Source organism: Schistocerca serialis, chromosome 4, assembly GCF_023864345.2.
Source record: "Schistocerca serialis cubense isolate TAMUIC-IGC-003099 chromosome 4, iqSchSeri2.2, whole genome shotgun sequence".
Lineage (NCBI taxonomy): Eukaryota > Metazoa > Arthropoda > Insecta > Orthoptera > Acrididae > Schistocerca > Schistocerca serialis.
Window position 1 is genome coordinate 854279892 of NC_064641.1, and position 25255 is coordinate 854305146.

Here is a 25255-nt window from a genome sequence, read left to right on the forward strand (position 1 = left end):
AGTTGCTTCTCACCATATAGCAGAGGTGCTGAGTCACAGATAGACACAACAAAAAGTTGTCAGAAAATGAGCTTTCGGTCAACAAGGCCTTCCTCAGAGATAGAGAACACGCACACGCACACACACGCAAAAGCAACTCTCACACGTGCTGAAGCCTCAGCAGCCAGAGACTGTGCTCGTGTGTGTGTGTGTGTGTGTGTGTGTGTGTGTGTGTTTTATCTCCAAAGAAGGCTTGTTGTGCCTGTCTGTGACTCAGCAATTCCGCTATATGCTGTGTAGCAACTATCCATAATATTATTACACTGAACTCTTACATCACTATGGTACTTCACGCACTTTCTGTTGTGACTGTGGCTTTGAAATGTTTATTAGGTTGCCACACGCTTTCACAGTGAACTGCCATTTCTGGTTAAACTCGGCTACCTCCTATCCTTGTCCCTTTGCAGACAGATTTGTCGGCAAACCACTCTGGACAGTCAAGTTATGAGTACTGTTATCTGGAGAGTGAGCAGTGATCTATTTGCTCACTTCTGATGTCTGGTATCTGGACACTGCTCAGTGGTTGCCAGGTGACAATGCCCATTCTCTCTCAGACTTGCGATGGCACTTACATAAGTGATATTGCTTTGTGCCCAACCGGGCGGGCCTACCTTGACAATGTGTATAAAGCCGTTACAAAAAGATGATTAAACCTGGAGGCAAGTAACACAAAAGAAATTGCAAAATTATTTGCAGAATTTCTATGGAGCAAGATTATGTCTCTAAACTGAATAAAGTCACAGTTGTTACACTAGAAAGCAAGGAGACAGGAAAGACATAAAAAGCTAGAGACCAATCTGACTCCTTCCCATTGTTGTCATGGTCTTCAGTTCGAAGACTGATTTTGCGCAGCTCTCCACACTACCCAGTCCTGTGATTTTAACCCCCATCCCATGCGCGCACACACACACACACACACACACACACACACACACACACACACACACACACACAGAGTGTGTCTTGTTAAGCGATCTCTTCTTTTAGTCAAGTTAAGACACAAATTCCTTTTTTCTCCCCAATTCTGTTCAGTACCTCCTCATTAGTTAAACAATCTAATCTTCAGCACTCTTCTGTAGTGTTACATTTCAAAAACCTCTATTCTCTTCTTGTCTAATCTGATCCATGTTTCCATTCCATACGTGGCTACACTCCATACAGTTACTTTCAGAAAAGATTACTTACACTAAAATCTATATTCAGTGTTAACAAATTTCTGTTCTACAGAAGCGCTTTCCTTGGCATTTTATATTGTCTCCTTTGGCTATAATCAGTTATTTTGCTACCCAAATAACAAAACTCATCTTCTACTTTTAGTGTCTCATTTCCTAATTTAATCCCTCAGCAGCACCTGATTTAATTTGACTGTATCCCACTACCCTTATTTAGTTTTTGTTAATTTTCATCTTATATCCCCCTTTCAAGAACTGTAAAATACGCTTCCACGTCCAGTGCTATCTCTGGCAGAATTAAAGGGCCATCGGCAAACTGCATAGCTTGTTATTTCTTCTCCCTGAACTTTAATTTCCTTTCCAAATGTCTCTTTGTTTTCTGCACAGCTTGCTTACTTTACGTATTGAATAACATTAGAGATAGGTTATAAACCTCTCTCACTCTCTTCTCCAACCACTTCTCAACCCTTCCGTTCTTCTAACAGCCATCTGGTTTCTGTACAAGCTGTAAACAAGCTTTCACTCCCTGTGTTTTACCCATGGTACCTTCAGAAATTTAATGAGTGTATTCCAGTCAACCTTGTCAAAAGCTTTCTCCAAATCTACAAATACTGTACACTAAGGTGACAAAAGTCATGGGCTAGAAATATGCACATATACAGATTGCAGTAGTGTCATGTTCACAAGGTGTAAAAGGGCAGCACATTGGTGAAGCTGTCATTTGTACTCAGATGATTCATGTGGAGAGGTTTCCGACGTGATAATGGCCACACAACAGGATTCAACAGACTTTGAATGCAGAATGGTAGTTGGAGCTAGACACATGTAACATTCAATTTCAGATATTGTTAGGGAATTCATTATTCCGAGATCCACAGTGTCAACAATTTGCTAAGGATACCAAATTTCAGGCATTACCTCTCACCACAGACAACACAGTCACCAATGGCCTTTACTTAATGACCGAGAGCAGTGGTGTTTGCATAGAGTTGTCAGTGCTAACAGACACAGAGCACTGCGTGAAGTAACTGCAGCAATCAATGTGGGACAGGTGATGAACATACTCATTGAGACAGTGCATCAAAATTTGGTGTTAATGGACTGTGGCAGCACTGACTGACAAGAGTGCCTTTGGTAACAGTATGACATCACCTGCAGTGCCTCTCCTGAGCTCGTGACCATATCGATTGGACTCTGGATGACTGGAAAACGGTGGTCTGTTCAGATGGGCTCTGATTTCAGGTGGTAAGATCTGATGGTATGGTTTGAGTGGGGTGCAGATACCATGAAACCGTGGACCCAACTTGTCAACAAGCCATTGCTCTGAAACTTCCTGGCAGATAAAAACTGTGTGCCGGACCATGACTCGAACTCGGGTCTCGGTCCGCCACACAGTTTTAACCTGCCAGGAAGTTTCATATCAGCGCACACTCCGCTGCAGAGTGAAAATCTCATTCTGGAAGCCATTGTGCTATTTGGTTGTGGCTCTATAATGGGTATGGACTGTGTTTACATGGAATGGACTGTGTCCTCTGGTCCGATTGAACCAATCATTGGCTGGAAATAGTTACCTTCAGCTACTTGGAGACCATTTGCAGCCATTCATGGACTTCATGTTTCCAAACAACAATGGCATTGTTATGGATAACGGCGCATCATGTTACCAGGCCACAATTGTTTGCGATTGGTTTGAAGAACATTCTGAACAGTTTGAGCAAATGATTTGGCTACCCAGATTGTCCAATATGGGATATAATCGACAGGCTAGTTCATGCACAAAATCCTGCACCAGCAACACTTTCACAGTTGTGGATGGCTATAGTATGGCCCAGTATTTCTGCAGGGGACTTCCAATGACTTGTTGAGTTTATGCCACATGGAGTTGGTGCACTACTATGCACTACGAAAGGAAATCCAACATGATATCCCATGACTTTTGTCACCTCAGTGTAATTGTAGGTTTGCCTTTTGTTAGCTATCTTTTAAGGTAAGTTGTAGAGTTAGTATTGCCTCGCGTGTTCCAACATTTTTCTGGAACCCAAACTGATCTCCCTCAAGGTCAGCTTCTAGCAATTTTTCCATTCTTCTGTAAATAAGTCACACCAGCAGCATTTTGTAACCGTGACTTACTGAACGTATAGTTCAGTAATATTCACATGTGTCAGAACTAGTTTCCTTTGGTACTGGAATTATTATATTCTTCTTGGAGCCTGAGGGTGTTTCCCTCATCTTGTATGCCTGCACTCCACTTGGAATAGTTTACTTGTGTCTGTCTCCCCCAACAGTATCAGCAGCTATGAAGGAATATCACATATTCCAAGGGCCTTGTTTCAGCTTAGGTCTTCCAGTGTTCTGTCAAATTCCTCCTATAGTGTCATATCTCTCACCTCATCTTCAGCTACTTCCTCTTCCATTTCTATAATATTACTTTCAAGATCATTTCCTTTACTTAGCTCCTCTATACATTCCTTCCATCTTTCCCGTCTCTGCTTTGTACGTTTTCCATCAGAGCTCTTTATATTCCTACAACTGCACCTTTTTTTCTCCAAAGACCTCTCTAATTTTCCTGTAGGCAGTAGCTATTGTTCCCCTAATTATACATGCTTCTAAAATTTGTCCTCTTAGCCACTCCCACTTAGCCATTTTGAATGTCGTGTCACTCTCATTTTTAGGTGGTTTTTATTCTCCTTTCTTTGCTTCATTTGTGATATTTTTATATTTGCTCCTTAAATTCAAAGTCTCCTGTGATATTCAAGGACAAGGTCTTGTCTTTTTACGTATTTGATTCTCTGCTGCCTTCAGTATTTCATCTCTCAAAGCTACCCATTCATCTTATACTGAAATCCTTTCCTCTGTTCAGTTGCACAACTCCAAGTGAAGGACAGGATCTCGTGGATGTAAATGATGCCCTTTCTGTTTATGGTAAGGATACAGATTATTTTACTTCGGTCTATACCATACCTTAGATTGTGAAATGCCTAGTTGTTGAGAGATATGTCATGTACTGGTACTCTGGCAATGATGAACAGCATCCACAATATCCTCATCATCACCTCCATGTATTGAGTGCTCGTACTGATTATGAATGCTAGGTAGAGAACCTGTCTCCCGTAACATTCGAAATACTCTGCTAATGGTTCTTGCATTCGGAATCATCCGAGTTAGATAACCTTCGCAGTATTCGTTAACTGCAACCATAGCATTACCATCACATTTTCCATAAATAAACACCATATTGGCATATTCCTCTGCCATAAATTTGAAAGGCATCCCTATTTCATAAATAATCAACAAACTACAACATTAAAACAGTTACTATATGGTTTCACTTAAATACACTACTGTTATTATGCTGTCACTGAACAATACAGAGAACTAACTCATTTCAAGGCTAGGAAACGACTGAATGTTCTGGAAAACTACTGCAGGTACATGTCTGGGACATGTTTTATTAGATTCACCAGACCAATAACAACAAAATAAATGATCGTACTTTACTTTAACCTCATAAAGTTTTGTGATGGATTCATATTAGTGAAGTTGCTAAATTTCAGGCAAAATCTTATCAGCTGTAGCTCCGTACTGCCCCTAAAGATGGAAGAATCTGCTATGATTAATGACATGAGGATGCAGAAGACAGTGTAAACTACTGCATTAAAGATACACAGTGTGTATCCACGGGATATGTGGCCCGTAATTGAGAAACTGTCACGGTGCTGTTTCCGTTGGCAAAAGATTCTGGTATAGTCCCGAATTTGGATCTCTGGGAGGGTAATAGCAAGGGGGAGGTGACCATAGGAAAAAGATTGAATAACCGACCTTAACATTCTACGAATCGACATGTGCAATGTCAGTAGTTTGAACCTGATAGGTAAGCGAGAAAACCTGAGAATGGAAATGCAAAGGCTCAACCTAGATTTAATGGGGGTCAGTAAAGTGAATTAGAAAGAAGACAAGGATCCTTCATCAGATTAGTATAGCGTAATGTCAACAGCAGCAGAAAATGGTATAACAGGAATAGAATTTGATTTGAATAGGACGGTAGGGCAGAGAGTGTGTTACTGTGAACAGTTCAGTAATAGGGTTATTCCCATCAGAATTGAGAGAAAAATCAACACTAACAGTGATAGTGCAGGTATACATGCTGACATCACAAGCTGAAGTTGAAGACATAGAGAAAGTATATGAGGTTATTGAATGGGTAATTAAGTATGTAAAGGGAGATGAAAATCTTATAGTTATGGGGGATTGGAATGCATTTGTAGGGGAAGGAGTAGAAGAAAGAGTTATGGAAGAATATGGGCTTGGTTCCTAGGAATAAGAGAGGAGAAAGACTGATTGAGTTTTGCAGTAAATTTCAGTCAGTAATAGTGAATACTCTGTTCAAGAATCACAGGAGGAGGAGGTATACTTGCAAAGGGCCGGGAGATATGGGAAGATTTCATTTAGATTACATCATGGTCAGGTAGAGATTCCCAAATCAGATACTGGGTTGTAAGGCAAACCAAGGAGCAGATGCAGACTCAGATCACAATTTAGCAGTCATGAAGAGTTGGCTGATGTTTAAGGGATAATCAGGAAGAATCTACACACAAATAAGCCGGATATGGAAGTACTAAGGAATGAAGAGATACATTGAAGTTCTCTAAGGCTCTAGATACTGCAATAAGCAATAGCTCAGTAGGCAGCTCAGTTGAAGAGGAATGGACATCTTTAAAAAGGGCAATCACAGAAATTGGAAATGAAGGCATAGATACAAAGACGGTAACTGCAAAGAAACAATGTGTAACAGAAGAAATACTTCAGCTGATTGATGATAGAAGGAAGTACAAAAATGTCCCAGAATACTCAGGAATACAGAAATATTAGTGACATGGGAATGAAACAAATAGGAAGTGCGAGGAAGCTAAGGCAAAATGGCTGCATGAAAAATGTGAAGAATGATTTTCGGAAGGACTGATTCAGCATATAGAAAAGTCGAAACAACCTTTGGTGAAATTAAAAGCAAGGGTGGTAACATTAAGAGTGCAATGGGAATTCCACTGTTAAATACAAAGGAAAAACAGATATATGGAAAGAGTACATTCAAACCTTCTATGAGGGAGAAGACTTGTCTGATGTGATGGAAAAAGAAACAGAAATCAGTATAGAAGAGATAGGGGATCCAGCATTAGAATCAGAATTTAAAAGAGCTTTGGAAGGCTTAAGATCAAATAAGGCAGAAGGGACTGATAACATTCCATCATAATTTCTAAAATCGTTAGGGAAGTGGCATCAAAATGACTATTCATGTTGGTGTGTGGAATGCACGAGCCTAGAGATATATCATCTGAATTTCATAGAAATATCATCCACACAATTTAGAAGGTTACAAGAGCTGACAGGGGCAAGAATTGTCGTACAAATGGCTTAACAGGTCATGCATCCAAGTTGCTGACAAGAATAATATACAGAAGAATGGAGAAGAAAATAGAGGATGTGTTAGATGATGATGTGGTTGGCTTTAGGAAAGTAAATGGCACCACAGAGGCAGTTCTGACATATCGGTTGATAATGGAAGCAAGACTAAAGTAAAATTAAGACATGTTCATATGATTTATTGACCTGGAAAAAGCATTTGACAATGGCAAATGGTGCAAGATGTTTGAAATTCTGAGGAAAATAGGCATAAGCTATAGGGAGAGGCGGCTAATATACAACATGTACAAGAACCAAGAGGGAATAATAATAGTGGAAGACCAAGAATGAAGTACTCAAATTAAGAAGGTCTGTCATCCCTACTGTTAAACCTATACATTGAAGAAGCAATGAGGAAATAACAGAAAGGTTCAAGAGTGGACTTAAAAGTCAAGACGAAATAATATAAATGACAAGATTTGCTGAATACATTGCTATCCTCAGTGAAAGTGAAGAAGAATTACAGGATCTGCTGAATGGAATAAATAGTCTAAGAGTGCAGAATAAGGATTGAGAATAAATCGAAGAAAGATGGAAGTAGTGAGAAGTAACAGAAATGAGAACAGTGAGAAACTGGTGATCACAAAGTAGATGAAGTTAATGAATTCTGCTACCTAGGCAGCAAAATAACCCATGATGGATGGAGCAAAGAGGACATTAAAAGCAGACTAGCACTGACAAAAAGGGCATTCCTGGCTAAGAGAAGTCTATCAGTATGAAACATAGGTTTTAATTTGAGGAAGAAATTTCTAAGAATGTGTGCTTGGAGGACAGCATTGTGTGGTAGTGAAACATGGATTGTGGGGAAACCCGAACAGAAGAGATTTGAAGCATTTGATATGTGGCAGGACAGATGAGTGTTGAAAATTAGGCAGAGTAATAAGTTAAGGAATGAGGAAGTTTTACACAAAATCAGAGGAGTAGGAATATATGGAAAACTGTGACAAGAACAAGGGACAAGATGATACATCTTTTAAGACATCATGGAATAACTTCTCTAGTACTATAGGGAGCTGTAGAGGGTAAAAGGTGTAGAGGAAGACAGAGATTGAAATACATCCAGCAGATAATTGAGAATGTAGGTCGCAAATGCTACTCTGGGACAGGACAGAAATTCATTGTGGACTGCATCAAACTAGTGAGAAGACTGATGACTCAAAAAAAAAAGACCCCTCACTGACCAGAAGTCCTGTTCATCCTACTATCTAACTTCACTGATCCCCACTATATCCAACATCAGCCTGTACATAAAAGTGAGTATATTACAATGAAACTTTCTGGTAAATTAAAACTTGTCGAGCTGGGACTTGAATCCAGAACCTTTACCTTTTGGTGTCAATTGCTCTGTCAACTGAGCTACTCAAGCACAACTTGCAACCCATTCTCACAGCTTTACTTCTTCCCATACCTTGTCTCCTCTATATTACAATGAACCATTTGCAAGTCAGGGACAAAATTATACGTTGGTGTAATGATTGTGGAGTACCACTTTGTCTGGAATTCACAGATTTTTGGGAAATTTTATGATTAGTTTTTCACAAAACCTGTACTATCCATTGAGAAAAGAGGCACTGGTCCAACCTGTGTTAGTATGATAAAGAATGTATATGTCAGTGCTCTAGCTTCCATTAGACTTCTTCAGAATAGTGAGAAACCCAAGACAGAGAGAGGAGGCAAGCAAGAGATTTTACTGCACTTAAATTAGTCTCAGTTGCACTAGTGAAAATCTTCAGATCTTTAAAGGAAAAAAAGGTGAAACATCTTTTGTTTTTCTAATTGCACTGTTTGCCTCTATTCCATATAAACTTTAACAAGAACTGAAAGATTTTAATAGAATCAATTTTAAAAATAGGCCTGCAGATCACCTATAATAAGACTACAGTAATATGCCATAAACACATAAAAGAGAAATAGTATAAATTAATAATGAAGGCATTAAACTAGTTGGAAGAGTTTTTGTTGTTTGGGCAGTTTAAGATAATGACTGGATAGGGCAGCAAAACAAATAAGTAGAAGAGTGAATCACTCACCAAAAAGCAGAAGTGTTGAGTTGTCGAAAGGGACACACAAAAAGAAGGATGATTTACATTGTACTAGAACATTCCTACAACAAATACAAGAGTAAAATTGACCTGGAGTGGCTTTGATAAACTAAACAGGGACTTTAAAAATGGACCTCCTATGTTTCTAGAACGAAAAGTTTACAATAAATGAATATTATCAGTTTCAGTTATGGTGATGATGCAAAGACTTCTAATGTGGAACCTGTTTCAAAACTACTGATTGCAACAGAGAGATCTGAGGAAACAAACAACAACAATATTATGAAAAGGATAGTTTGCTGCAATTAAACGATTGTTAAGCATTTGAGCTTTCGGCCAAAAGGCCTTCTTCTCAACTAGAACACACACACACACACACACACACACACACACACACACACACACACACACACACACACACACACGACCACTGTCTCTGACTGCTGAGGTCAGACTGTGTCCAGCAACTGCGCCTCATGGGAAAAACAAATTGTGGGTGCTGGTGGTGGTGGTGGTGGTGGTGGTGGTGGTGGTGGTGGTGGTGGTGAGGGTGAGGAGAAGGCTGGGATGGGGAGGGGGAGGGATAGCAGGGTAGGAGTGGGGAGTGGGGGAAGGTGTACTGATACTTGTGGGAGCATGCAAGGACATGGTTGGGACAGGTTTGGGCTGCCACAGTAGGTACTGTCAGGAGGTTTGAGTTGGGGATGGGGTGGAAGGGGAGCAGAAAAGGAGAGAAGTAGTGGAGGGGAAAAAGACTAGTGAGTGCATTGGTGGAATAGAAGGCTTTGTGGTACTTGAGTGGAAGCATGGAAGGGGATAGATAAGTGAAGGGCAGGGACTAGTGAAGGTTGACGGAAGGGGGTGGGGGCTTACAAGAAAGTAATGAAGGGAGAGTTCCCACCTGCACAATTCAGAAAAGCTGGTGTTGGCAGGAAGGATCCAAATGGCCCAGGCTACAGTGGATGGTGTGTTGGGCAGCAACTGAGCCAAAGGCCAGAGGCTTCAGCAATTGGGTAGTCCAGCTGTCTCTTGGCCACAGTTTGTTAGTGGCGACTCCTGTGGATAGATGGCTTGTTGGTTGTCAGGCCCATGTAGAAGGCAGCACAGTGGTTGCAGCTTAGTTCGTAGATCACATGAATGCTTTCGCAGGTAGCTCTGACTTTAATGGGATAGGTGATGCCTGTGGATGGACTGGAGTAGGTGGTGATGGAAGGATGTAAGGGGCGTGTCTTCCAACCAGGTGTATTGCAGAGATATGAGCCATAAGACAAGGGACTAGGAGCAGGGGTGGAGCAGAGATGGAAGAGGATATTATGGGCAGTGGACTATCACTAAGAGAGGTGTGGGAAGTATAGTGGTTTGGATGTTCCTCATTTCAGGGCATGAGTGGGAGGTGGTAGGTGACTGGAAAGACAAGGCACTAGAGATCTGTTTCTGTACAAGGTTGGTTGAGTAATTCTGGTCTGTGAAGGCCTCAGTGAGATCCTTGGTACATTTGGAGAGGTACAGGAAGAATGCCTCTGGGAGGCCAGTGAATAGGTTGGCGCCGTGCAGGTGCCCATTGCTGTACCACAATTTTTTTTGTAGTTGATGCTTTCAAAGGTGAAGTAATTGTGAAAACAAGCAAGTATATCAGAGAACATGCTGGGTTCAGAGACTTGTTTCCAACTGCAACTCAAGCGAAACAGACGTGGGCAGGATATATAGCCAGGCAAATGGGAGACAGCTGGAAAAAAGGAAGTTCCAGGAGTTAAGAAAAGACATCTACAGTTAACTAATGGAAGGTGGGTAGATGTCATTAGAAAACGTGCAGGAGCTCCATGGATTCATATAACTCAACTCATGACTATACAGTGGGTGTCAAATAGCTGCTGCTGCTGATGGTGGTGGAGATGATTTTTATTGTAACTGATTTTCAGGAGTACTTTGAAACTTACTCTACTAACAAGTTCGTAGCGGTGGCCATAGTCTGCAGCAGCTATATGTAATTGTAGTAGTTAACAATAATTTTCAGGTGCATTTTGAAACTTGCTTTATTAGGTTCTCCAACTAGTTGTTTGTATTCATCTGCTCTAGAGCAAAGAATATGAGATCCTTAAAAAAGCAAAAGTGATTGAGGTACATCCCAATATCAAATATTTCTTCTTATGTTGATGGGTTTTCTTTCAGTGCTTGGTAGAGCAATTTCATATTTAACAGTGTGAATATTCTCCAAAATGTATTTATCTTGTGAACCCATTTTCAAGTTTACAGGATCGTAACCGGACAAATATTGATTTGGTCCCTGGTGAAAGACTTTGGCAATATATTATTCTTTTTCTTAATTTAGAGATCTGAAAACTATCGCTGCGGCTGCTGAGAATAGTTTTGGTAAAATGGATTCTCCATCAGTGTGGTAACGTAGATGTAATGAATCCATTATCATGTCCCATTAGCATATATTTTGTTAAAAAGTAGTCAGAATCCTCAAAAGTATGTCTTCCAGTATGCTTGTCAGTGGCAGGCAAAGTGGTAATTCAGGGATATAATGTATTTATCGCTGCTCACTGTATTGCTAACTGGTGTGTGTGTGTGTGTGTGTGTGTGTGTATTAAAGATAGATAGATAGAGAGAGAGAGTGGGGGGGGGGGGGGGGAGAGAGAGAGAGAGAGAGAGAGAGAGACTGATTGACTGTTGGAAACTGCCAATCTCCATCATTTGCTTTGTTTCCGATTGCTGTTCAGTGACTCTTCTATCTGGTGCGTAAAAACTTGTAACCATATACCTATTTACTGAAGAGAATTCTTTTGTTATTTTGTAGTTAATGGTAAATACATTTATTATTGAACCACTTTATACGGATCTATGTGAAAATTATCCTTCTTATAGGAAAGACTGTAGTTCTCTAAACCAAGAGCTTCAGGACAAGTGTGATACAGTGCGTCGTGCATGTGATGAAGTTGAAACCGTGCCCTTACAGGGCTCTCCAACAGTGCCATCTGCTGCCTTGCTCATAGAGTGGATAGAAGATGTGTCTCGATACTATCATACCCTGTATCCTTTGGTATTGTATTTGTTTCCACTGTAGTAGTAGTAGCAGTAGTAGTAGTAGTAGTATTCATCTGTGAATCTTTTTTACAAAGGTGTTGAATGTGTCATGGTATTACAGCTTAAGAACAAAAAACATAATTTATATGTACAGGCATTTACATTATTATATGTCTGTTTCGACAAGGATGGGACAGGTAATAGCAGTGGTCTTGTTTCAAGAACCATTTGCTTTAAGGTAATTTAGTAAAATCATGAAGAATCTAAACGACGATAAGTGGATGGGTAATAGAGTCCCCATCCTTCCAAATACAAGGCCAGTCTTTTAGCAGCAATAGTGCAACCTCATTTGATTTATCCATAATGTACAATATTGTATATAATTTGATATTGTACAAAGACAAATAAAAAAGAAACTTATCACTTCATCTCAGTCAAGTCCCTGCGAGAGCTTACAAGATCATGCACAACATGACCTAGTTGGAACTGTGACTTATTATTATCATTGTCAGCAGTGAGACTGTATCATAGTGCCATCTTAATTACCATTGTTGGATTTGCAGCAAGTATGTGGGCCCAGTAGCTGCACTACCAATATGTGAGAGCTTACGTAAGATGCATCCAGCAGTATGTTCTTTTAAGATTTATTGGAGCATCAGCAGAAATTTTGTTAATAATTCTGAAAACATCCAGATGAGATAATCCTCAGGTACGGGGCTGCATGCTATTGCTTGCAGAAAGGGTACATTAAGATGATGTGGCAGGTCACTGGGGAAACAAATCATGAATAAAGTTCACTTAAGTTCAGGAGAACCAGTACAGAATAGAGGGACTGGGACCATCAGGTTTAGCAGTTGTTCCCTGGCATACAAGAAAGGAAGAAGCTGCAGTATACGAACCCAAGTAGAGGCATGATCTGTTTTATAATGAGACAAGGATCATGCCCTGTACATCTGTGCATAGAATCAGCAAAAATAAGTCAGAAGAATGGAACTGGAGAGATTGGTACACCTAATCATGTTGTATTATAATGTTATCGAAACAGAGATATAGGGGGATCATCATTGTGGAGTGAATCTTCGGCCTGCACTAAGAAACTCTGATTCCTGGGCAGCTATAAATGACATTGCTAACCAAATGTCCCACAGCAAACTTCTAAGTAAACAGTTGAAGTGTCAAACACATCAGAGGTTACTGTTGTCATATTTTCATGTAACAGTAAGAACAACTATCGTTGCCTGATATGTCAAACACATGTATTGAGCACTGTCCTTAAAGTCTTGCGGGGTATTCAGTAATTAATGTATACTGTGCTTCGGACCATGTAACTGAACACCTAGCACACACATGATGTGTGGAGACTCGAGTTGTACCAAGTCCCACAAAAACATAGGGCTTTATCTATATAACAGAAATTATTATCAGGCACAGTGGCTGCTGTGACGTAAATTCTACTGAGACCAGCACAGATCCAGTGTATAACGTAGAGTTCGTGTTAAAATTAATTTTCAGAACTATATTTGAGGTATAATTGCAGGATTCTTTTTCAGTCATCAACTTATTATTATTATTATTATTATTATTAGTAGTAGTAGTAGTAGTAGTAGTAGTAGTAGTAGTAGTAAATGAATGTACAATATTGTTTTGTTTATATTTGTACAGTCTTGTGAAGAAGATATTTCATAATGTAAAGAAACAGTGCTACACCGTTTAATCATTTCTCACCACTCACTGCACACATTACACACATTATCAGCTGACATCAAGACCATGACAATTAACTTTGGTTTCCATTTTGTATACCACACTTCTGACTTGTTTGCCTTGAAAATTGAGTCACCGTCTCTCCACAGTGAGTGAGACATTGAGCTCAGAAAGCTTATAATTTGTTAGTGTTACTTATAGCAGCAGCCTTGGAGTAAGTTTTTGCAGAAAAAAAGAACATTGTTATGCAAATGTGCGGCCTGAAATGACAGAGGTCTTTTATTATTAATTGCTTGTGTTACAGTTTTTACCGAGCCCCAACTCTGTGGTATCTAAGTAATCCTTCACCTTATATAAGGCAATAAGTTTAGTATCCTCTTTCATTTTCTTGGACAGTTCATTCTATAATTTTATTCCCTGGTAGAAAATGCTGTTTCAAGTTTTATGTTTAGTTTTTCATGTTGAATGTAAATTCATTCTATATTTTCTTCCATGGTCACAGGCATAGCTGGTTGAACAGTAATTATCAAAGTTTTTCTGTGTGCGTAACTGCTTTGTAAATATTATTATGGAAGTGGTAGGAGTGGGTTGCTTTGTGAGTAATCATACATTTTATTTCACAACCTAATAAAATAGCAGTTTACATACACTTACTGAAAACATCTTTGCTTTAAAATCAGTTACCTATGGGAAATAATTATTACCAAGGCAACACTTCCTCAAGAGAAACCAAATGCAAGAGACACTAGCAGATAGTTTAAGCCCACAGTGAATGTGCAAACCCCAAAGAATAAAAGCAATAACAATAAAAAATATTAAAAATAGAATGGACTTACAGTCTTAAACTCAATGTGAGTCAAAGATGAGAGCCAAATAAGGTTAAGTTGATGACTGAAAAAGAATCCTGCAATTATACCTCAAATATAGTTCTGAAAATTAATTTTAACACGAACTCTACGCAAAATGTCCAATCCACACAATGATAATAAATATTGTTACAGGCAGAGAATAAATGTACAGTGTTACATTCATTGTAAATAAAAGCAGAGACCCAAATAAAATTGTACTAGACAAAGTATGCTATAAACAAGAAGTTTAGCTTTAGTTGAGGGATCCCATGGTCCTGCTGAATTACACACTGCCAATCAATTAGAATTACCACAATGCTTGACATATGTCACAGAGTATATTACCCAGATGCATACATATCAGAAAAACAAACACAAATTGATGCACTGAGTACCATTACGTAAATCGGCAATTCAACTTGTGCTCAAAATCAGTTGTGTCAATCAGTCACATAATCATTTGACAGCAGTGCAAATTAATGTAATGGAGTTCATGCAGAGTGATTGCATGTGTGTACCTCATGGTACTACCACCTGCTTCCTGTGAATATGCTACTGCAGCTCTACTTGAGCGGGCTTTCAAATTGCTGCAGACAGGTGATGTCAGGTGACAGCATAAATACACTTGATTGGTGTAGTTAAAATCTCCAGTGCATGCAACAAATCTTAAGAATGAGCCTGATTACTATTTTTGGTTATTTCAAGGCCTTCATCTGTAGTTTTGAAAATTTGTTCCTATTTTGTGGATTTGTTTCCCAGAAAAGAATGCCATAGCTAAGAAATGAGTGCCTATATGAATAGTATGTAACTAAAAGGCACTGGCTGTTACATATTGACAGGACTTCAGGAGCATAACATACTGATGACACTCTGTTTGCAACTCTCTTTATGTGTTCACACATCAACTAGGACTCAATACTCATTCGTAGAAATTTTGCGTATGGTGTGAAGTTTACAGAGCACCACCTCCATTTCATTTAACAGTTGTTACAATTGTTGGTAGTGGAAATGATGAACTGGCTGATTAATGTGGAGGATGAGTTGTTAACATTTATTGTCTGAATATTACAAATTCTGAGAATGCTACAGCAAGATACTTATAGATAAATTACACAGCCTGGGTCAACAGCTTTCGTTAATACAGTTAGCAGCTGATTTCACTCCCAACTAATAAATGCTCATCCCCAGCTTACAGGACATCAGTTATGTATGGTGCATCTTCACCACCAGTTTAAATGCAATACATAGGTGGACAGTTTTTCTCATCTGAAATTGTTAGAAATAAGCCAAGATAGAAGGGTTGCAATACCTATACATAACATCCTGTGAAGGGAGGCAGTTAAATTCTTGCCATTTCAATGGCAGATATAAGACACATTAACTTTTAATAAAATAATATTCTGGTTTCAAAGGTAATACATATGTGCTTGTTATCAAGTTCAAAATGATAACTCTTAAAACATAGAGTGCCCAACACAATTTAAAATTTCAAAAACTCTGAGGCAGCAACATCTTATATGCAGTAAGAGTAACAACAACAAAATTCTTCTTTAACATGATAGCTTGCAGAGGAGTCTGTTAACATGTCATACCTGTTTGTATCATTTAAAATACCTTTACTGAAACTAACACAGTTAGTAGCAGGCAGAACCTGTACATAGTATAACACTACTACTTACATATGGCCAATGTACATTCACACATGATGCACACTGACAACCAATTGTGCTACACATCTGATGCCCAGTACATATAAACCAAAATGTGATAATTCATGGGAACTGTAATTAATCCCGCATTGTGCCACCTATGAGTTTTGCTTTAAGCCAATACTTTCACAAAGAAATGCAGTGAGTCTGTGACCAAACTCCAGACAACCCCCAACAGGTCAAAACAAATGATAGTACATGAAAATGTAAGTAGAGTGGTTCTTAAACACAACTAATAACTCTTAAACCAAATTACATGCCACAAAACATAACTAACCAGAGCCCAGTTACAAGATAGTGTAATGTCTTTTTTTATTCATACCTATGGCACAGTTGCAAATTCAAGTGCTGGGAAGAGGGGGCAACCAGATTCATAGTCTTATTGTAGCAACCATATAGGTAGTGAACAAAATAGAATGTACAGGTTGTATATGGTCCAGGACAACCAGGAAAAGTCTGGAAATTTATTTCATCCAGGGAAAAAACAGAACTTTTAGACTTCCAGGAATTTTTCATTGTTTTAGTTTTCAGTTAAATTTTTATAATTTTGACTGGTAAGAACTGATACTCTAACAAAGAATTTTACTGTAGAGCACTACTGCAGAATCATACTGCAGTAGTAAAACATAAAGAAGAGAATAACATGAAGATAAAGCTTTAGTTGCAAAGAAAAAGCCTCATTTACAACATCAAAATACATTGCGCACACAAGCATCTGCTGACAGAAAAATTTGTCGAAGGCTGTGCAATACTTCATAACAACAAACTGCCTTCAATGCATCTTTATGTGGGCCTCATTTTGATGAGCGTGATATCACAACTCTTTATGTTTCTAACACACGAAAATATTGCAAATGGTGGTTTGAGAAGCATTACTTTCAAAGTAAATTTCCTATTACGCTAGATGAATTATGTTACTTGTGAGAATGTGCCCTGAATTTCTTAAATCAGAGCATTAGAGCCTCATTCAGAACTTACACTGAGGACCAGCCATATAGAAAACTTCATGTGCAGAAGACCACCCACTTACCCCTTATTTAAAAGTTTACTGCAACACTTGTGTTTCATATATCTTACAAGGTAACAAACACTAAAAAAAGACCACATTTCAAGGTTAGTTTTTTTATATTTAATGTAGTTCTTTCGTAGATTACAAATTATGGAGTAACAATGGCAAAAAGTAAAATTATCCTTTAAAAAATTGTGAATTGCGTTCCTGAGCAATTGCACACGAAATTGGTTTTTCTATGGAAAATCAAAGTGCTGGATGGAACATGTATTCATCCAGATAACCATAAAAATGTTCACTGCACAGCACTGAAATTTATAATGTGCTTGTCAGAAATATTCAGCTGCCGCAATTTAAGCTGTGCGCTTAGGATCCTGCCTAACCACACCCTCGGAAAAAACCGCAAAAAAATTTTGATGACCAATGTTGTTGGTGAATGCTTAGCTTTTCTTGTAGCTGCACTGTATGTTTATTATTTTAAACAATGTGTCCTATGCCCTTAATATCTGCTGTCATTGGCTGGTGAGATCACATGGCATGACCTACAATTGACTGACAAAAGCGCAACACAATCTCTGTTACAGTGCCTTGGAAGCTACTGCGCTGTATGTGATGGAATTCATGTTTATACTTTTGTAAAACAAAAGTATGCATTGTAAATGGTGCCACACATCAAAGATCTATCCAAAATGCATTGTTTTTTGCTGGGTTTTATTTCTGTAATTTCTAGTGTTTAAAACCTTCACGATTCAAAGGATTGATAAGTTTTATTGCTCCAAGGGAAAGTATATTGTCATTTAACATAGAGAAAATGTGCTTCCACATGGGGTATAACATATCTTGGCCCAGGAAAAAACGTATTTTCGCCCAAGAAAAAGTGTATTTTAACTGGGAAAACCAGGAAAAATCCAGGAATTTTTTCTTGTCCGCATTCAGTAAATGAAGTGCATCTCTACTCAAACATGTTTCTTCCTGGAAATTAATTTACTATCAAAATGATGTGCCAAGTTTTTGTTAATAACAAATTGTTCTAGTACATCTGGAGTGCACCATACTTCACATGGGTTCCAGGATGGCTTGTAGTGCTGTCCCAACTCAAGCAGCATGTTCTGGTGTCACTACACTATATTCCCCCCTCTTTCTTCCCAGTACAGTGGCACTCTCCTCAGTTTTGCCACAGAGGGTACCACCTGGCTCATAGCCAAGGATAACAAAGCAGTAAGTGACAAAGAAAATGTGTCACTAAGCAGCACAAAGTGTCATTTTCCCTCTTCAAACTGAAGTTCATGATATTTTTTTTAAGGACTCCTACCTCAGTTGGAAATGTTACAGGATCGCTTTGTTGTCTGTCTGACTGTTAAGACCTCAGTTTCTCAGGAGTGGGTAGAGATAAAGTTGAAATTTATGTCAGGTACTCAGGAGTATGGGCCCTTGGCAGTACAAAATATTTAAGCTTCTGAGTCAATACATTCAAGATACGGCTGTTTACGCCACAAATTTTGATACTTGCAAACTCACTCATCAGAACCTATAGAGTATTTCCCTTGACTTAGAATCATAAAATTTGGCAAGAAGCAAGATTTCACTGTACAAGCAAAGGAAAAAATCTGAAAGTTGTTAATTTGTAGTTATATCACATAAAAAAATATTTTTCGTCATTTGTTGACTGTATGTATGTCTGTCTGTCTCTCTCTTTAAGACCCACTTTTCTCAGGAACATGCAGAGCTATCAAGTTGAAATGTGTGTCAAATATCTATGGTCCCTTGATAGTGTAAAGAATTAGGCTTCCAAGTCAGTGCAATCAGAAGAACCGTCGGACTGTGGATTTTTGAGGCATCATTTTAACCTAGCCTGACCTCTCGAAGATTTGAGAAGTTGCCAGGAACAACATGCAATTCGGATTCCACTTTAAACTGTGCATCCCATTTCCTTGCTTGGATAACTGGGAAGTTACTGAAGTGGTGTCCAATAGAAAGACTTACACCAGATCCTCGAACCACAAGAAATTAGGCTTTTATCCATTGTGGATGTGGAACACTGCGACTGTGGTGTGAAAAGGTTTTCAGAAATTACTGCAACCAGTCGCCTTTTATGTAGATGTATTTTATTTAACCATGACCGGTTTCGAGCTGCCTAGCAACTCATCATCAGATGGTATATACATTTAGTGCTTTTTTGTACCCATTGTGTGGGTGGTTGAGTATCTGTGGAGATAAATCTTTCTGCAGGTATATATATATCTCTTTTAGGACGTATTTTTGAAACCATTGTGTCTTGTTTTTCACAATTTCACAAGTTAAAACTTTCACTAGATGTATATTACTTTTATGAGGCACTGTTGGAAACATATATCTTGTTTTTCGTAAACATCGCTGAACACACTTAGCCACAGATACGAATACAGGATTTACACATTTCCTCGGCACTTATTGGCTACTGTTGATTGACGCCTTCTCGAAGTTTCCGTTTGTTGTTCGATGTCCGTCGCCCACCACTGCAGCGACGACACTGGCTTTGTCCAAAATCTTTGCACTAGAAGGTCTTCCATCCACGATTGTCACGGACAATGGCCCTCAGTTCTCTTTGCAGGCCTTCCGTAATTTTTGTACTGGACAAGGGATTCATCATGTTACAGCACCACCCTTCCATCCGCAATCGGATGGGGAGGTCGAGCGCCTTGTCCGCACTTTCAAAAGCCAGATGAAAAAATTCCTTAGTGATTTTTCCACAGATGACGCTCTGTTGCAATTTCTGAGTTCTTATCGCTTCACGCCTCTGGGTCATCGCAGCCCTGCTGAACTCATGCATGGCCGCCAACCGCGCACTCTGCTGCACCTGCTTCACCCTGTCAGGCCTTGTACTGTGTCCCCTAGTGCGGGAAAATACCCGGTGGGCGCCGACGTGTGGGCATGGGGGTATGGATCTCGCCCTAAATGGATTCCAGTGGTGGTCCAGGCTCTTCGCGGCCGCCGGCTTTGTGAAATACGTACGGACGACGGCATGGTTGTTCGCCATTACGACCAGATGCGCCCACGAGTGGTGGCCACGCCGGTGCCACCGGGGCGGTCTCCACCAGCCTGAGAAGCCAGTCCTGTCGCTGCTGCCGATCTTCCGGGCGTGTTGCTGCAGCCGACGTCGCTACCGCTTCCGAGTACGCCGGAACCGGCCCCAGTCGCGACGCCGCCTTCTCCAGGACCCATCTCGCTGGGGCACACCCCCAGGTCCACGACACCTATGGATGCTGCTCCGGAGTTTTCCCCCATCATCTCGTCCAGGAGGCGCGTTCCATGCGCAAGCTTCCGTCCTGGACATTTCCGACCATACTCTCGTGTTTCTCCGCGGGATCTTCTCGGGGCCTCCCAAGAGGCCATGGATGTCTCCGCACTGTCCGTGCCTCCAAGGAAGTGAGTGTTTTTTTTTTTTTTTTTTTTTTTTTTTCAAGGGCGGGAAAAGTGTTGTGACAGTGCCACGAGATTTAAAAGTGCCACTACGTCAGTACGCGAACACGGCGATAGAGGCGCTTTGCAACTCGGCCGAGCGCGGGAGCGCCACCTGGCTATGAACGGCGCCGGCCGCACGTCACGGCATGGCAGTGGAGTGACAGATTCGGAGTTGGAAGCATGTAACTCGCTATTGCTCTACGCCGTCTATTCACGCAATTTATTAGGATTAAAGGTTATAATACTTACCAATTGTAAAGTTCCCCAAGGATGCCATTTGCTTTTCCTGCACAGAGGCCTTATGTTTTTTCAGTGATTATAATGTTTCCGCAGATGGCAGCTAGATTCCAACATGGTCAGGCAGAGATTCTGAAATCAAATATTGGATTGTAAAGCATACCCAGGAGGACATATAGACTGGGACTACAATTTAGTAATGCTGATGAGTTTAAGAGAAATTTAAGAGAATCATCTGGAAGAATTGATGTGGGAAGAAGGGGGACACTGAACTAGTGAAGAAGGATGACAAATTTTAAGTTCTCTAAGGTTTTATCTATTGTCACAATGAATATCACAATAAGCTGTTCGGTTGAAGAGGAAGGACACTTCTAAAAAGGGTAATCACTGAAGTAGTTGTGGATGATTTGGCTACATGTTCTGATACGCCTTGTCCTAGTGCTTAACTCTGCAATTGTGGCATGGAACACAATATGAATCAGAACTGGGAGAGACGTCCTTTATACTGATATGTGTCATTTTTCTGTATGTCCTTTAGTTTTCATGCATTTGTTTTCCGAAACTCCGGAGGTATTTGTGGATAACCTGATATATATGATTTATCTCCATTTGTTAATTAAAATGCCACATTTTGTTCATTTAAAGTGAACTGACATTACATTGGCTTTTTCCTTTTAGGACTTCAAGGATATACAGGTTAAAAGAAACCATGTGTTGCCCCAAATGGCAAAACATTGATGAAAACCCTACTGCAGCATCTCCACCACACCAATAATTTTAATCATAATTTTTTCATTTTTGAAATATGCAGTAGCAATTTCAGCAATCATCAGTTTGCTTTGGATGAGAATAACCACCAGACTTCCACACACATTGCACATAGACACAAAAAGGATGTTTTAAGTCTAGCTTTTGCAGCCCTGCTCAGCAATGAGATAAAAATCATATTGTGTGATGAGCTCATACATCTACTCCTTTATGTATATGATTCTGTCTGTTTATAACATGTGCTTGTATTTTGTGTGCAGAACATTAGTGTGACACACTTTCGTTTGAATCAAAGAGAAAATTCAGCTGAGAGATTGTTAAAATGACTTAGTGAGCAAGGTTGGCAAGTTCTTGGTTGCCCAGTTCTTAGCTTCAGAAGATGCTGTTCCTTGTACTGTTAAGACTGAAACACTCAAAGTAGGAAATAGTACTTGCAGCTTTAAGAGCTATAAGTTTCTTTTTGAGGCAGGAAAAAGGGATTGCTCAGAGAAACTTGGGAAAGGAGAGGGCAGTGCTAGGAATTGTGTTTCTTGAAGATAAGTACTGGTTTGGTATTCTGTCTACTCGTAATTTTCAGATTTTAATATAACTTTTGTAAGCTATGGATTGGGGGACAGAAATGAAAGAGGAAGCCGCCTGGTAGAATTTTGCACAGAGCACAACATAATCATAACTAACACTTGGTTTAAGAATCATGAAAGAAGGTTGTATACATGGAAGAACCCTGGAGATACTAAAAGGTATCAGATAGATTATATAATGGTAAGACAGAGATTTAGGAACCAGGTTTTAAATTGTAAGACATTTCCAGGGGCAGATGTGGACTCTGACCACAATCTATTGGTTATGACCTGTAGATTAAAACTGAAGAAACTGCAAAAAGGTGGGAATTTAAGGAGATGGGACCTGGATAAACTAAAAGAACCAGAGGTTGTACAGAGATTCAGGGAGAGCATAAGGGAGCAATTGACAGGAATGGGGGAAATAAATACAGTAGAAGAAGAATGGGTAGCTTTGAGGGATGAAGTAGTGAAGGCAGCAGAGGATCAAGTAGGTAAAAAGACGAGGGCTAGTAGAAATCCTTGGGTAACAGAAGAAATATTGAATTTAATTGATGAAAGGAGAAAATATAAAAATGCAGTAAGTGAAACAAGCAAAAAGGAATACAAACGTCTCAAAAATGAGATCGACAGGAAGTGCAAAATGGCTAAGCAGGGATGGCTAGAGGACAAATGTAAGGATGTAGAGGCCTATCTCACTAGGGGTAAGATAGATACCGCCTACAGGAAAATTAAAGAGACCTTTGGAGATAAGAGAACGACTTGTATGAATATCAAGAGCTCAGATGGAAACCCAGTGCTAAGCAAAGAAGGGAAAGCAGAAAGGTGGAAGGAGTATATAGAGGGTCTATACAAGGGCGATGTACTTGAGGACAATATTATGGAAATGGAAGAGGATGTAGATGAAGATGAAATGGGAGATACGATACTGCGTGAAGAGTTTGACAGAGCACTGAAAGACCTGAGTCGAAACAAGGCCCCCGGAGTAGACAATATTCCATTGGAACTACTGACGGCCGTGGGAGAGCCAGTCCTGACAAAACTCTACCATCTGGTGAGCAAGATGTATGAAACAGGCGAAATACCCTCAGACTTCAAGAAGAATATAATAATTCCAATCCCAAAGAAAGCAGGTGTTGACAGATGTGAAAATTACCGAACTATCAGCTTAATAAGTCACAGCTGCAAAATACTAACACGAATTCTTTACAGACGAATGGAAAAACTAGTAGAAGCCAACCTCGGGGAAGATCAGTTTGGATTCCGTAGAAACACTGGAACACGTGAGGCAATACTGACCTTACGACTTATCTTAGAAGAAAGATTAAGGAAAGGCAAACCTACGTTTCTAGCATTTGTAGACTTAGAGAAAGCTTTTGACAATGTTGACTGGAATACTCTCTTTCAAATTCTAAAGGTGGCAGGGGTAAAATACAGGGAGCGAAAGGCTATTTACAATTTGTACAGAAACCAGATGGCAGTTATAAGAGTCGAAGGGCATGAAAGGGAAGCAGTGGTTGGGAAGGGAGTAAGACAGGGTTGTAGCCTCTCCCCGATGTTGTTCAATCTGTATATTGAGCAAGCAGTAAAGGAAACAAAAGAAAAATTCGGAGTAGGTATTAAAATTCATGGAGAAGAAATAAATACTTTGAGGTTCGCCGATGACATTGTAATTCTGTCAGAGGCAGCAAAGGACTTGGAAGAGCAGTTGAATGGAATCGACAGTGTCTTGAAAGGAGGATATAAGATGAACATCAACAAAAGCAAAACAAAGATAATGGAATGTAGTCGAATTAAGTCGGGTGATGCTGAGGGAATTAGATTAGGAAATGAGGCACTTAAAGTAGTAAAGGAGTTTTGCTATTTGGGGAGCAAAATAACTGATGATGGTCGAAGTAGAGAGGATATAAAATGTAGACTGGCAATGGCAAGGAAAGCGTTTCTGAAGAAGAGAAATTTGTTAACATCCAGTATTGATTTAAGTGTCAGGAAGTCATTTCTGAAAGTATTCGTATGGAGTGTAGCCATGTATGGAAGTGAAACATGGACGATAAATAGTTTAGACAAGAAGAGAATAGAAGCTTTCGAAATGTGGTGCTACAGAAGAATGCTGAAGATTAGATGGGTAGATCATGTAACTAATGAGGAAGTTTTGAATAGGATTGGGGAGAAGAGAAGTTTGTGGCACAACTTGACCAGAAGAAGGGATCGGTTGGTAGGGCATGTTCTGAGGCATCAAGGGATCACCAATTTAGTATTGGAGGGCAGCGTGGAGGGTAAAAATCGTAGAGGGAGACCACGAGATGAATACACTAAGCAGATTCGGAAGGATGTAGGTTGCAGTAGGTACTGGGAGATGAAAAAGCTTGCACAGGATAGAGTAGCATGGAGAGCTGCATCAAACCAGTCTCAGGACTGAAGACCACAACAACAACAAGCTACTTGCTGAAGACAAGACCTAACTAAATTCCTGACATCATAATTTTTAATATTCAGATCGGTAGCAGTTAAGTTCCTTTACTTTAGGATCAGATATTTGCAGTTATCAAGTCCTTTGAATCAGCTGAGCTATGAAGATCCAAACTACATGTCATTGCTCAAAGAAGCTGCTAAGGAGGACCCAAATCTAAAGGAACACATAGAGAGTAAGTTATAAATACCTACATAGCTGCTAACGATCTTTTCTGTAATGAAGTCATAACTTAATTTATGCTACTAACTGTGGTAACCCACTGTTATCACCTCAGTCTCACTGGCTCCTGACCGTCCGTCCAAGTTCGGCAGGACATGAGATGCCGACCCATCACATGTTATTCAATCATTCTGCACTGGCCCAAGTCGGCTAAGCTCGATCACCAGGAGGTGTCACTTTCAGACAGTGCTGACTGCGATGCACCAAGAATGGTGTACAGCTGCCATCCAGTGTCACAATGTGGAAACATCACATGTCATTCTATTTAACTGTGGAGTGGAGTGGCTTCTGTGACATTCTATAATGGTTTATGCTCTTGTTAACTTCACTCCGTGTGCAGATCATTGTGTTTCAAACTGGTACCTACCAAGCTGTGTACAAGGGTGATATATTGAATATGTTTATGGTTTAGCATTAAAGTGAAAACGCCTACAGCAAGGTGTCACAGCCTTAGAGGTAACAGACACTGACTCCACCAAAGCTCTTTTTGTCATGAATCTCTCCACAAATGCATCACTAGTTAGGGAAGTTAGTCTTCCTTCAGGAATCT

The 25255-nt window shown here is 39.8% G+C and overlaps 1 protein-coding gene across 2 annotated transcripts in view; it reads left to right on the forward strand.

The window, feature by feature from the left end:
- Positions 1-25255, forward strand: part of LOC126473487 (uncharacterized protein C1orf109 homolog) — a 54287-nt gene that overhangs the window by 15962 nt on the left and 13070 nt on the right. For both annotated transcript variants that reach the window (XM_050100563.1, XM_050100564.1), the window contains exons 3-4: positions 11579-11743; positions 24546-24658. In XM_050100563.1, the coding sequence (XP_049956520.1) occupies positions 11579-11743; positions 24546-24658 (278 nt within the window). The remainder of the gene's footprint in view (positions 1-11578; positions 11744-24545; positions 24659-25255) is intronic.